Genomic DNA, 14,193 nt, shown 5'->3' with positions numbered 1-14,193 from the left:
AGAGGAGAGAAAACAGATTAAGAAGTATTGAGAAAAGCTGAACATATACAAATCCATGTGGCCAGATCTAATGCATCCAAGGGTGCTGAGGGAGTTGACTGATGTGATTGCAGAGCCATTGTCTGTTATCTTTGAAAACGTGTGGTGATCGGGGGTGGTCCTGAACAACTGGAAAAAGGCAAATATGTCCATCTTTAAAAAGGGGAAGAAGATCAATCTTGGAAACCACAGTCTGGTCAGTTTCTACTCAACCCCCTGAAAAATCATGGAGGGGATCCTCAAGGAATCCATTTTGAAACACTTGGAAGAGAGGAAAGTGATCAGGAATAGTCAACATGGATTCACCAAAAGCAATTCATGCCTGACCAACCTGATTGCCTTCTATGACAAGGTAACTGGCTCTGTGGATATGGGAAAGGTGGTGGATGTGATATTCCTTGATTTTAGCAAAGCTTTTGATACAGTCTCCCACAGTATTCTAGCCAGCAAGGTAAGTATGGATTGGATACATGGGCTGTAAGGTAGACAGAGAGCTGGCTAGATTGTTGAGCTGAATGGGTAGTGATCAATGGCTCAATGTCCGGTTCGTGGTTGGTACCAAGTAGAGTACCCCAAGGGTCAGATCTGGGGACAGTTTGCTTCAACATCTTTATTAATGACCTAGATGAGGGCATGAATTGCACTTTCAGCAAGTTCGCAGATGACACTAAGCTAGGGGGGAAGGTAGATACACTGGAGTGACTTAAACCAATTGGAGGATTTGACCAAAAGTACTGGCTAAGCAGCAGTTCTGCAGAAATGGTTCCGGGGCTTACAGTGAATGAAAAGTTGGATATGAGTCAGTAGTGTGCCTTTGTAGCCAAGAATTCTAATGGCATATTGGGGAGCATTAGTAGGAGTATTGTAGGCAGACCTACAGAAGTGATTATTGTTTTCTATTCAGCACAGCATTGGATTATTGCATCCAATGTCCCTCCCACCACCACCACCACTACAGAAAGGATGTGGTCGCATTGGAGAAAGTCCAGTGGAGGGCAGCAAAAATCATTAGGGGGCTGAAGCACATGACTTTGAGGAGAAGCTGAGGAAATTGATCTTATTTAGTCTACAGAAGAGAAGAGTGAGGGGGAATTTGATAGCAGCCTTCAGTTGCCATAAGGAGAGGTTCCAAAGAGGCTTGAAAGAGGCTGTACTCAGTGGTGAAAGATGAAAGAATGAGGAGCAATAGTCTCCAGTTGCAGTGTGGAGGTCTAGTTTAGATATTAGGAAAAACTATGTTGCAAGGAGGGTGGTGAAGCACTGGAACAGGTTACCTACAGAGGTGGTGGAATATCCATCCCTAGAGGTTCAAAGCCCTGTCTAGAATGATTTAGTTGGGATTGGTCCTGCTTTTAGCAGGGGGCTGGACTCAATGACCTCCTGAGATCTCTTTCAACCCTAATCTTTTATGATTCTATAATTCTGTGACTGGAACTGAGTGGTAGTACACTTAAGGAGATATAAAGCTGACCGCAATTTAAATGTATGCCTAGCCTGATTTTGTCAGACACCCGTTCTAGCTTTGGAAGACTTGACATAGGACTGAAATTGGCCTGAGAACCTGGCTTTGTCAGAGTTCTGTTACGATTATGAGAGATTTAGTTTAGCCTGGCAGTCTAACCCAAGCAGTAGCTTTCTGTTTCTTATTCCAGCTGTGGAACCTTAGGCTGTGTATAGACTGGCAAGTTTTTCCGCAAAATCATCTGCTTTTGCGGAAAAACTTGCCAGCTGTCTACACTGGCCGCTTGAATTTCCAGAAGAGCACTGACGATCTCATGTAAAATCATCAGTGCTTTTCCGGAAAAAATATGCTGCTCCTGTTTGGGCAAAAGTCTTTTTCCGAAAGACTTTTGCGCAAAAGGGCCATTGTAGACAGCATAGTACTGTTTTCCGCAAAAAAGCCACATCACGAAAAAGGCGATTGGGGCTTTTTTGTGGAAAACCGCGTCTAGATTGGCCACGGACGCTTTTCTGCAAAAAGTGCTTTTGCAGAAAAGCATCCTGCCAATCTAGATGTGCTTTTCCGAAAATGCTTTTAACGGAAAACTTTTCCGTTAAAAGCATTTTTGGAAATTCATGCCAGTGTAGATATAGTCTTAGTGTATACAGATGCCTATAACACCCCTAATTTCTTTTAATCCTGGAAACTCAGGCCAGTCAAAGGCTTGTTGCAATTCCAGTGGCTCTTATTTTGATTGGGAGGTGCAAGGATGCTTGTGTGGGAATCTCCATGACAAGTTATTTTCATTCCTCTGAAACCTTTACCTTAAAGTAAGTGTGTGTGTGTGAATGTGAATGTGAATATAATATTTTTAACTCTCCTGAGTATTTTCTCCTTTGAGACGGCTTGGCAAACAATCTGACCTCTGGCTGCTTCAAAATGGCAGTAACTACTCTGATACTGAGCTTAAACAATTGCATATTTGCTGTTTCTTTTTTGTATCTTTTATATGACATTTCACTTTTTATTACAGAAATGTAGCATTTTCATTGTGACCCAGAGAAATAGCTGGTGGTTGAAACTATTTATGATTTATTTCCTTTTTCTAGATAGCAGTAAGAGCTTTACTGTTTTTCTTTTGTTTATCTTTTATTTTGTTTTCCAATACTGTTATCTTTGTATCCTTGGATGAGTGCAGAAGGTAAGAAGTGTGTTGCTTCTTAGTTTATAGTTTAGCAACAGCTGCATAGCAACCAGTCCTTTTGCTGCTAGTCCTCCCTTGAACTTGCTATGTTGTCATCATGTTTTCCAAATTATGTTTAATGTAGTATGAGAAGTACAGTTAGTAGAACTGCTGGTACCCTAATATCTGGAGTGGTCAGTCTCTTTCAACATGAGACTACCTTGTATATTTATCCGATGGTCTATAATGTTTCCTATAATCTATGTTGAATCAGGAATGCATTGGGCACTGACCATGTTCATGCACTGTGAGAGCAGAGCCCCCTGGTCTAAATTATCATTGCTTCATGGAGATCTGACCATTTACACCAGCTGAGAATCTGCCTCATGAAATTTATTTACCATATTTTTCCTTTATCAGTCTTTTATCTGTGCAAAACATCAGTTCATGACTACTGTATTTTTAACTGGAAAAGTAGTGATTGCATAACTTGTCCTCACAATCTGTCCTGGTTCTTGCCCGTAAGTTATACTCATTTGAACCTTTTGTCACCCACACTTTTACAAGATAAACTAGGCTTATACTATTTGAAGTTACGCACATGCATATGTGCTTTGCTTAATAATCATGAACTTGTGTGTGCTTAAATTCTTTGGTGCATCAGGGATTTCCCAAACAGTAGCTGAAATAATCATTCTCTCTCATTGTGCTCTGGACCACTTCTGGCTTCTCCTGTCCATCTCTTGTGTGAATGTAAAAGCTGCTTATTAGAGGCTTTTAATGGGACCTAGAATGGATTTAAACAGTGAATCAGTGCTTTCCAGAGGTAGATGACGTGTGTGGGAGAGTTGATCAAAACAGGTTCGACCTCCCTGGTCTGGATTCCTGAGGACCTGATTGGTCCTTGATGAGGGATTTTTCCAGAGCAAGGGAGGTCAATTCAGACCCCCTCCTGCCAGAGAGACAGACAGACAGACACACACACTCACTCTCACTCAGTCACTCACTCTCCTCCTCCAACGGGCTTCATGGCTCCCCCCCACAGCCCAGCTGCGCCTCATGCCGCCTCTCACCCAACTCCCCTCAGCCTAGATGAGCCACATGCTGGCTCCTGTTCCCCACCTCCTAGCTCAACTGAGCTGCACACTGGCTCCCGGCCCCGACTCACAGAGCAACTGAGCCACACCCCAGCTCCCAGGCCTCTAACCCCCTATAGTGCCAGGACTTTTTGATCCTGGAACATCCATGCTCATGCCAGACCTCGGATGTTGCCAGATCAGAGAATCTCGGATTTTTAGAGGTGCAACCTGTAGTGAATTAGAACACTTCTCAGACTGATTCATACACAATAGGAAGAAGTCTAAGATGTACTTTTTTTCAATGTACTTCTGTTATTGGTGCTCAGTACACAATCATTGCAACTGGAACTACATTAACTTATATTTGGCCCCAAATTTAAATGTTATGTAAATAAGTTTTTTATAAAGCTGCAGTTCAATAGAAATATTTCAAAAATTAAAATGTCAAGGAGAAACAGTTTTTAAATGCAACTAAAAATTCCTTTACAGCATTTGAAATCCCAGTATTTTATTACTAAAACGTTGAAGGAAAACTGCCTGCATTGATTTTTATTGTTTAAGCAGAGAAGCAAGTAATTGGGATTTTTAAAAAATTATCTTTTAATAATCTAAAGTAAGTCCACTTACTATACATGACTTTTAAGTTAGCAGTGACATTCAAGGCACCTTTCACAAACCCCTGATAAATCAGACCTATGGAATGTAGTCTACAAATGTAGTTTAAAGTATGTTATTGCTAAAATAATTGAAATATTTGAGCTAAACTTATTAATACACTATAGGCATTTTAAAACTTGTGCTATAATGTTTTAAGCTTCATTAGGTTGTTTACAGGGATCCTTAACATCTAACCATGTAAAGCAGTGGTTTTCGAAGTGTGATCCATGGACCACTACTGCAGGTGGGCCATGAGCTCGGGGCTCCTTCTCCCCCTCATGAGATTGGAACACCAGTGCCAACTTCCTGCTGCAGAGTGGGGGGGATGAGCCTCGCTGGTCAGATCCAGCTTTCGGGATGAGGAAGTGGCTCCATGTGCTGCTGTTTTCCCTTCCCCTAGCTGTGGGAATGGCAGTGCAGTAAGTCACTCGTCTGGAGGATTTTGCTGCTCCCATTGGCCAGAATCATAGCCAATGGGGTGTGGTGCTGGGACAGGTGAGAGGCATGGAGCCAGGTAAAAGTGCCACTTCTCCTCATGCCCAGAGCCTGTACCCTATCCTCCTTTTGTCATCAAGGGTCATTGGCTTATGGTCCATGGAAAGGTCTGCATTGAATGGGGTGTGGATCACAGGCCAAAAAGTTTGAGAACCACTGATGTAGAGTCATTCATAGTCGTCTTGCAAGTGGAATGGACTTTATGCTACTGATTTACCCTATATCATGAAAAGGGAGAATCAGCAAGAAACAAGGTCACAGCTGGAAGGAAACTCAAGCAAAATCACTGTTTCTCAGAGGACACTGATAATGCTTATTGTTTATATTCACTAGATAAAAAGGAAAGCAGTGAGGATGTAGATGTAAAAGCCCTGGGGGAAAATGTGCTTGCTCAGTTAAATTTATATCCAGCTTTTCCTTTCCTTCTGCACTTCATAAATTCTCAGACATATGCTGAAATAGTGATAAGACTGAATGTAAAACCAGGCACTTATTAAGTTAAGGCTGCCACAAAATGATGAACTTGCCCCATCTTTTGAAATTATGCAGCATATATAGTAAGAGACTGCCCCAGTTCTGAGACTCCTTAATTGAAGACTTCTTGTACCTTAGTATTTATGTCAAAAGGTAGCATGAATTAATTACATTATGGAATATCTACTGATATCATCACTGTTTAAAAACATTCTAAATATTAACATAATTTTAAACAAAATTTTCTTTAGATTTTTGTTCCCATGCTGAAGTGAATTGTGGTACTGTATCTAATTGTGGTATTTAGTCCTGTTAACACTGGACTAAATTATGTCTTGCCACAAGCCCTGAATGAAGGGAAACATGTAGCTGAACTACTTTAAGAACAGACCATCAACTAGTCTGTGATTGAGAGTCACAATCTGATCTCCAATTTCCTCTTTATCCAGCAAGAAAGAGTAGTCTGCACCAGCCCTAAACTTTGCTATTGTTATTATTTATTTGAATTATTGCCAGCATAGCTATTGTGGCTGGCACATTGAGTGTGGAGCCAAAGCTTCCACTAAATTGCTTGTTTACTCAGCCTACTTGAGCAAGAGAAGTTGGCCTGATAAAGGCTGCTTTTTCCCCTGTTTGACTTCTTGTGATGTGGGTAGTGAATGCAAGGAGTGCTTTCTTGCTGTCCTATACAAGTTAATAGTAAAAGTTACAATGTAGTCCAAATCTTGTAAATAATAGGTGCACACATTCAATTTTACCCTCTGAATAAATATTTATATGGTCTAGAACAAGTTTAAATATCTTTTAAAATAAAAGCTTAATTATTGTACACAAATGTGTTAGGAAGAGATCATTTCCTGACTTATGCATTCAAATTCTGTGTCTTGTTTTAACATAGCTTTCCTCATCACCAAGTCCACTAAATTGCTACACTGTAGAAAGCTAAATGCTAGTATGCTTTCTACTGAATAGACATTTACTTTCATGTGACTAATGCAAATGAAGTCTAAGTTAAGGATGAAACAGAAGCATGAACTATTTAAGACCATCCTACTGCATAGTAATATAGATGGTATGTTTCTTTATTGTTTTATCATATTTTATTGAAGATTACTATCCTAATACACAAAGCATATCACAAAGTAATTTAGACTGCTGAAAGCCAAAGAAACTGGCATCAACTCCCAAATCATAAAAAAAATGATGGAATGATTTAGTGTTCTAGTCATCAACATATCCCAGTTGCACAAATGTGATTTTCCAACAGTAGAAAGTGTAACAGACTAATGTCCTAAAATTTATTTGCCTTTCATTTAAAAAAATATCTGCCAACTAATACAATTTAAAAAATATATTTGGGGCACTTTAAATTTTTGAGGTATGTGATCTCTCTCCAACTATATTTAGAAAAAACGTTTATTAAGATTACGCCAATGACATAGTTATTCTGATTATTTTTATAAATGTGTATAATTTGCTTTGATTTGCAATTATAGTGAGACATGTAAATAACATATACAGTCCTATGTAGAATTTGCATTTTTGATGATAGAAGTTTTGCCTACCTCAGGGCTATAGGATTGAATTAATTTAAAAAAGGCCTATAAAAACAAAATGTAGAGTTTGGAGCAGTTGATCTTTTGTCATTAAATCAATGTTACATCTCTTATAGGGGAGAAAAATATGAAATACAAGGAGCTGAAGAAGAGGGAGGAAAGCATGGACAGTAAGTTGTCTAATAGGGATTAGATTGATAGACTGCCAAAGCACAAGGCTTTTGGGATTGTCAAAGCACACTGTATTTAACCAAAAACTATTGACTCCTGACCACTTGTCTTACGAGTCTGTGACCTACTTCAGAGATGCCGCAGCACATGGTTACTGATGCTTTCCCACCTTTCCTGACTCATCGTCTGGCATTAAAATTTCAGGAACACGTTTTTGAGACAAAAGCTGGAATAAAAATATTTTTTTAAATGTATTAAAGTGAAAGTTAAATAAAAATGTTAGAGTGCACCCATAAGTGTTTGGAATAAGCAAAATTATAAAGTTGCTCTGAGAATCAGAATCTTTGACTTTAGGACATTTCTGTTTATTTATCTAAGATGAATACTACAAAATATTTCTGGCTTACAAATGAAGTCTCATGACAGAGAAGCTTCAGCAGAGGCTAAGTGAGGATGTAAAACGTTTGGGATAAAAACATATTTTAAACAGTATTCTATTGTTAGAATGTTTATAGAGCATTCTAAATATGTACAGCTCTTTACAAAACCCAAACCAAGCACTGCCAAGAGCTTACCAACAGATTTAGACATGTGCTATATCGTTTGGATGAAAGAAGAAACTATTGGTGAAATCAGCAACTTTGCTGAAAGAAAAACAATATTTAAGGAAGGTTTAGAAGGAGAACAGGATGGGTACACACAGTAAACGAAGAGTATTCTATAGCACGTTAGATTTTTTTAAAAACTTTTAGGAGAAAGCACTGTCTATTTGACAAAGTTGTGGAGTTGTGAATTACTGTTTAGTTTGAGGTGATAATTCTCTATTAAATCCCCAAAATATTGTAAAATATTTTACATGTTTTATACAGACAATATTTTAAATATTGTACATATTTATACAATATTTTACATACATTTTATATATCCATACATACATGGATATCCATTGATAGCTCAGATTTATTTCCTTTATAGAATTAGTACTGAAAAGGTATACTGTATATGTCTTTGTGTTGTAATGCTCTCTGGTAACCCATTTAAAATGTAGGGATAAATTAGAGCTAAATAACAGCACAGAACACTGAGAGCCAGGACTGGCAGCTGTAAACAAACCTTACGGGACCATAGGACACTCAGTGTCACCCATGATAAGTGGATATCCAACTAACTAAAATCATGCTGGACCAGAGAGTGCTAGACTGAAGAGGTTCAACCTGTAGTTAAAATATTAACAAAACCCAGTTTGCTGTTGAAACATTAACAACAAAAGAAGACAACGGGTAGTGGTAGACAGAGATTCCCTCCTAAAAGGGACTGAGTCATCCATCTGCTGTCCAGACCTGGAATCTCGAGAAGTGTGCTGCTTACCAGGAACTTGCATTCAGGATGTGACCGAGACTCTTCCAAAAATTATCAAACCTTCGGATCGCTACCCCTTCCTGCTTCTCCATGTGGGAACTAACGATACAGCCAAGAATGACCTTGAGTGGATCACTGCAGATTATGTAGTGCAGGGAAGAAGGATCAAGGAATTTGAAGCACAAGTGGTGTTCTCATCCATCCACCCTGTTGAAGGAAAAGGTCCAGGTAGGGGTTGTCAAATTGAGGAAGTAAATGCGTGGTTGCACAGGTGGTGTTGGACAGAGGGCTTTGGATTCTTTCACCATGGGACTCTGCTCCAGGAACAAGGATTGTTAGGAAGAGAGGGGATCCACCTAACCAAGAGAGGAAAGAGCATCTTCACAGGCAGGCTTGCAAACCTGATGAGGGTTTTACACTAGGTTCTTTGGGGGATGGTGACCAAAACTCTTAGATAAGTGGGGAAGTCGGATACAGGGAAGAAACACAAGGAGGAATGAGCAACAAAGGAGGACCCCTGATTCGAATGAAGAAGGTAGGGCAATCAACTGGTTATCTAAGGTGTTTGTACACAAATGCAAGAAGCCTCAGAAACAAACAGGAAGAATTAGAAGCCCTGGCCCAGTCTAAGAACTAAGATTTGATTGGAATAATGGAGACTTGGTGGGATGACTTGCATGACTGGAGCACTGTCATGAAAGGGTATAAACTGTTCAGGAAGAACAGGCGGGGGAGAAAAGGGGGAGCAGTTGCATTGTATGTAAGAGAGCAGTATGATTGCTCAGAGCTCCAGTATAGAGAGGGAGAAAAGACTGTTGAGAGTCTATGGGTTAAGCTTAGAGGTGGAAGCAACAGGGGTGATGTTGTGGTTGGTGTCTTCTGTAGACCACAAGATCAGGTGGATGAGGTAGATGACGCTTTCTTCAGATAACTGAGGAAAGCTTCCAGGTCACAGGCCCTGATTCTCATGGGGGACTTTGATCACCCTGACATCTGATGGCAGACCAATACTGCAGTACACAGACAACCCAGGAAGTTTTTGAAGAATGTTAGGGATAACTTCTTGGTACAAGTGCTGAAGGAACCGACCTGGGGCCATGCGCAGCTTGACCTGCTGCTCACAAACAGGGAGGAACTAGTTGGGGAAGTAGAGGTGAGTGACAATCTGGGAAGCAGTGATCATGAGATGGTAGACTTCAGGATCCTGACCAAAGGAAGAAAGGAGTGTAGCAAAATACGCACCCTGGACTTCAGAAAGCAGACTTTGACTCCCTCAGAGAATTGATGGGCATGATTCCCTCGGATGCTTACATGAAGGGGAAAGGAGTCCGGGAGAGCTGGCATTATTTTAAAGAAGCCTTATTGAAGGCATAGGAAGAAACCATCCCGATGCTCAGCAAGAAAAGCAAATACGGTAGGCCACCAGATTGGCTTACCTGGGTAATCCTTGGTGAGCTTAAACGAAAAAAGGAAGCTTACAAAAAGTGGAAGCTTGGACAGATGACTAGGGAGGAGTATAAATATATTGCTCGAGAATGCAGAGGAGTTATCAGGAAGGCGAAAGTGCAATGGGAATTGCAGCTAGAAAGGGATGTGAAGGATAATAGGAAAGGTTTCTACAGGCATGTTAGCAATAAAAGGGTGATCAGAGAGGATGTGGGGCCCTTACTGTATGAGGGAGGTAACTTAGTGACAAATGATGTGGGAAAAGCTGAAGTATGTAATGCTTTCTTTGCCTCTGTCTTCACAGACAAGGTCATCTCCCAGACAAATGCACTAGGCAATGCAGTATAGGAAGAAGGTGGACAGCCTTTGGTGGGGAAAGAACAGGTTAGGAACTATTTAGAAAAACTAAACATACACAAAACCATGGGTCTGAATTGAATGCATCTGAAGGTTCTGAAGGAGTTGGCAAATGTCATTGCTGACCCTTTGGACATTATCTTGGAAAACTTGTCGAGATCAGAAGAGATCCTGGATGATTGGAAAAAGGCAAATGTAGTGCCCATCTTTAAAGAAAGGGAAGAAGGACAATCCAAGGAACTACAGACCAGTCAACCTTTTCTCAGCCCCTGGAAAAATCATGGAAGGGATCCTCAAAGAATACATTTTAAAGCTCTTGGAAGAAGGGAAAGTGATCAGGAATAGTAAACATGGATTCACAAAGGGCAAGTCGTGCCTGACCAATCTGATTAGTTTCTACGATGAGGTAGCTGGCTCTGTGGACATGGGGAAGTCAGTGGATGTGATATACTTTGACTTTAGCAAAGCTTTTGATATTATCTCCCACAATATTCTTGCCATTAAGTTAAGGGAGTTTGGATTGGATAAATGGACTGTAAAATGGATAGAAAGCTGGCTAGAATGTCGGGCCCAGTGGTTTGTGATCAACGGCTCGATGTCAGGTTGGCAGTCAGTTTCTAGCAGAGTGCCCCACGGATCTGTTCTAGGACCGGTTTTGTTCAACATCTTTATTAATGATCTGGATGAGGGGATGGATTGCACCCTCAGCAAGTTTACTGAAGACACTAAGCTAAGGGAAGAGGTACGCTGGAGGGTAGGTATAGGGTCCAGTGTGACCTAGACAGATTAGAGGATTGGGCCAAAAGAAATCTGATGAGGTTCAACAAGGACAAGTGCAGAGATCTGCACTTGGGATGGAAGAATCCCAAGCATTGTTACAAGCTGGGGACTGACTGGCTAAGTAGCAGTTCTGCAGAAAAGGACATGGGGATTACAGTGGATGAGAAGCTGGATATGAGTCAACAGTGTGCTCTTATAGCCAAGAAGGCTAATGGCATATTAGGTTGCATTAGGATGAGCATTGCCAGCAGATCTAGAGAAGTGATTATTCCCCTTTATTTGTCTCTCGTGAGGCCACATCTGGAGTATTATGTCCAGTTCTGGGCCCCCCACTATAGAAAGGATGTGGACGCATTGAAGAGGGTTCAGCAGAAGGCAACCAAAATGATTCGGGGGCTGGAGCTCATGACCTATGAGAAGAGACTGAGGGATTTGGGTTTGTTTAGTCTGCAGAAGAGAAGAGTGAGGGGAGTATATGATAGCAGCCTTCAGCTTCCTGAAGGGAGATTGCAATGAGGATGGAGAGAGGCTGTTCACGGTAGTGAAGGATGGCAGAACAAGGAGCAATGGTCTCAAGTTACAGGGGGGGAGGTGTAGGTTGGATATTAGGAAAAACTATTTCACTAGGAGGGTGGTGAAGCACTGGAATGGGTTACCTAGGGAAGTGGTGGAATCTCCATCCCTAGAGGTTTTTAAGTCTTGGCTTGACAAAGCCCTGGGTGGGTTGATTTCGTTGGTATTGGTCCTGCCTTGGGCAGGGGGCTGGACTTGATGACCTCGTGAGGTCTCTTCCAGCTCCATTATTCTATGTTTCTATGATTTAATATGATTCAGGGTTTCTGTCAAGTTATCTCTGGCAATTTTCATTGTCACACCCACCATTAAAAATCAGTTAAATCTTTAAAGGCACAGAAAAAGGAAAAAGTAATCCAAGCATTTGAAATGTCAAGTATTAAGTAATAATTCACTTTATATCCTTTTTCATAATTTTACAGTTTGAAGATATTTTTATTGGGGAAACCCTGTTTAGCAGTCTTATTGATGGTATAAAATACAATACTGTCATTTTGGGGGGAACGAGGAAAGGTTAGTTTAAATAGTTTAAATTGTGGTTAAACTCTGATCCTATTTTACTTATTTCCTCATGCAAAGGAAAAACAAAGGATTTCTGTTTCTGGTTTTCACTTTGACCTGCAGCCTTGCTTTGGTGTTTTTGTGGCCTGCCCAACTAGACTCTTACTAGAAAGTAGGCAAAAGGAGAAAGGTAGGGAAGAATAGAAATGACACTAGAGGGATTGGGTGAAAACAGGAACCCGTGTCTTATATTGCAAGGAGTATTCAGAATTTAGCCAAAGCCAGTGGAAGTGGCTTTATCAAAGTAGATTTCAGGGTTTCAGAAGATGGTGAAGGTGTGCTTGCTTCTTTCAAGCCATCCATTCCCCTCCTCCCATTGAATAAACCCCAGGTAAATAATGTCCAAGAAGGGGTGGCCATTATCATTAACCAGTCGAGACAATTTCAGTGGTTTTAAATATTAAATATTTCTCTTTTATACAATTTTTCAGCTTATTGTCTTATCAGTGACTTTACAAGGAATCTCAAAGACCCTTTATCACAGATTGTTGGTATACACTCAATTATTTGTCTCCAACTTTTGCTGACATCTGTAAAGAGTTATATAACTTGCTGAGCTGGACTTCTATACCTTGCACAGTTTAGATGTTAGGCTTCCACATAGTACATCTTGAAACAGCACCCCTTGGGAATTGTAACTTGAATGGCGTTAGGAGGAAAAAGAGAATGTCAGTGCCCCTGTCCCTATCCCTACTTGACAAGCTGTAAGCCTATTTTAACTCTTCTTTGTAAACTCCCTTGTTGGGAGAACAATGGGAGGTCAGGGAAGCATTTATTGGCATTCTTTCGGAATTATTGCATAACAGAGTGTGGCGTTATCATTTGTTAATGATGTGTTTTATCGTATAGCTATATTATTCTATTTTTGTTATATGTTAGCATGGTCTTATAGAAGAAGTGAGTTTACAAAAAGTATTTGTAGATGTATGTCCCTACACCTAGAATGCCTATGGAGGGCGCTGTAGATGGTGAAGCAGTATGGACATAAGCCCAGAGATTACAGTGGGAAAAGAATGGTGAGACAGGCTTCATGCAATGGCCTTAGGAAAATTAAAAAAACTGAGATGTAAGTGGGGACAGTGGTGAGAACAAAAAATTAAATTTGATGGGAAAGGCATAGGAGAGGCACAGAGGGGCTTGATATGAGGGGGTACAACATGGTCTGAGCAGTAGGCAAAGGAGAATTTTGCTGCTGCATTCTGAAATGGTTGTAGGGAAGTTAAATGGCAATTGAGGAAATGAGAGTACTAAAAGCCTTTCCTCTTTGCATCTCTCTTTCCTTAAAGTTTTTCCAGTGAACTTTCATTGCACTGTATAAGTACTAGACTTGTAATATGTTTAAGAGCAGGTTAGATAGACGTCTATCAGGAATGATCTAGATGGTGCTTGGTTCTGCCATGAGGGAAGGGGACTGGACTTGATGACCTCTCGAGGTCCCTTTTTGTTCTTTTGTACAATGATTCTGATTCTGTGTTGAATATAAAGCTAATGTGTTTGATTTGCAGATATAGTTTTAGATGGATTGATACACTTAATGGAAATTCTCTATAGCGGTGGGGAGGGGTCCCTTTTTCAGTTAGGAGCCCCAGAACCAAAGAAAAATCAGTCGGGGCCACAACAAGCAAAATAAAACCCTCACTGATTTGGCTTTCAAGAAGCACAGGGTTCTGACCCCTGGGGGAGGGTTTTTGGCCCATGGACTGCAGATTCTCTGTCCCTGCTCTAAAGTTATTTGTGTTTTCTCAGTTTCCGTCCTTCCATTGTCATCCTTGTGTTGTTCCTCTTTAATCTGATTCACTGTTAGCCAGAAGCATGCATCTTGAGTGAATAATTTTTTAAGTATAAAAAATGCCAAAAACTTCATTCTAAAAAACTGAAAGTGGAAAACTGGAAAAAAAAAATCTCTTCCATTTAATGTAGCGAATAAATGTCTTAAACAAGCAAGCTGTGATTGATTTTATTTAAAAATGTGATTATTTCTCTCTCGTTTCCATCTTTAAAATTTTAACAAAATGTTAAATA

At 40.3% G+C, this 14,193-nt stretch overlaps 1 protein-coding gene across 5 annotated transcripts in view; it reads left to right on the top strand.

The window, feature by feature from the left end:
• Window positions 1-14,193, top strand: part of IFT74 (intraflagellar transport 74) — a 123,174-nt gene that overhangs the window by 66,917 nt on the left and 42,064 nt on the right. For all 5 annotated transcript variants that reach the window (XM_006127246.4, XM_006127245.4, XM_075931464.1 and 2 more), the window contains one exon: window positions 7,041-7,094. In XM_006127246.4, coding sequence (XP_006127308.1) covers window positions 7,041-7,094 — 54 coding nt within the window. The remainder of the gene's footprint in view (window positions 1-7,040; window positions 7,095-14,193) is intronic.

This window comes from Pelodiscus sinensis, chromosome 6, assembly GCF_049634645.1.
Source record: "Pelodiscus sinensis isolate JC-2024 chromosome 6, ASM4963464v1, whole genome shotgun sequence".
In the NCBI taxonomy this organism is placed as follows: Eukaryota; Metazoa; Chordata; order Testudines; family Trionychidae; genus Pelodiscus; species Pelodiscus sinensis.
This window is presented reverse-complemented; position numbering and strand designations above follow the sequence as displayed.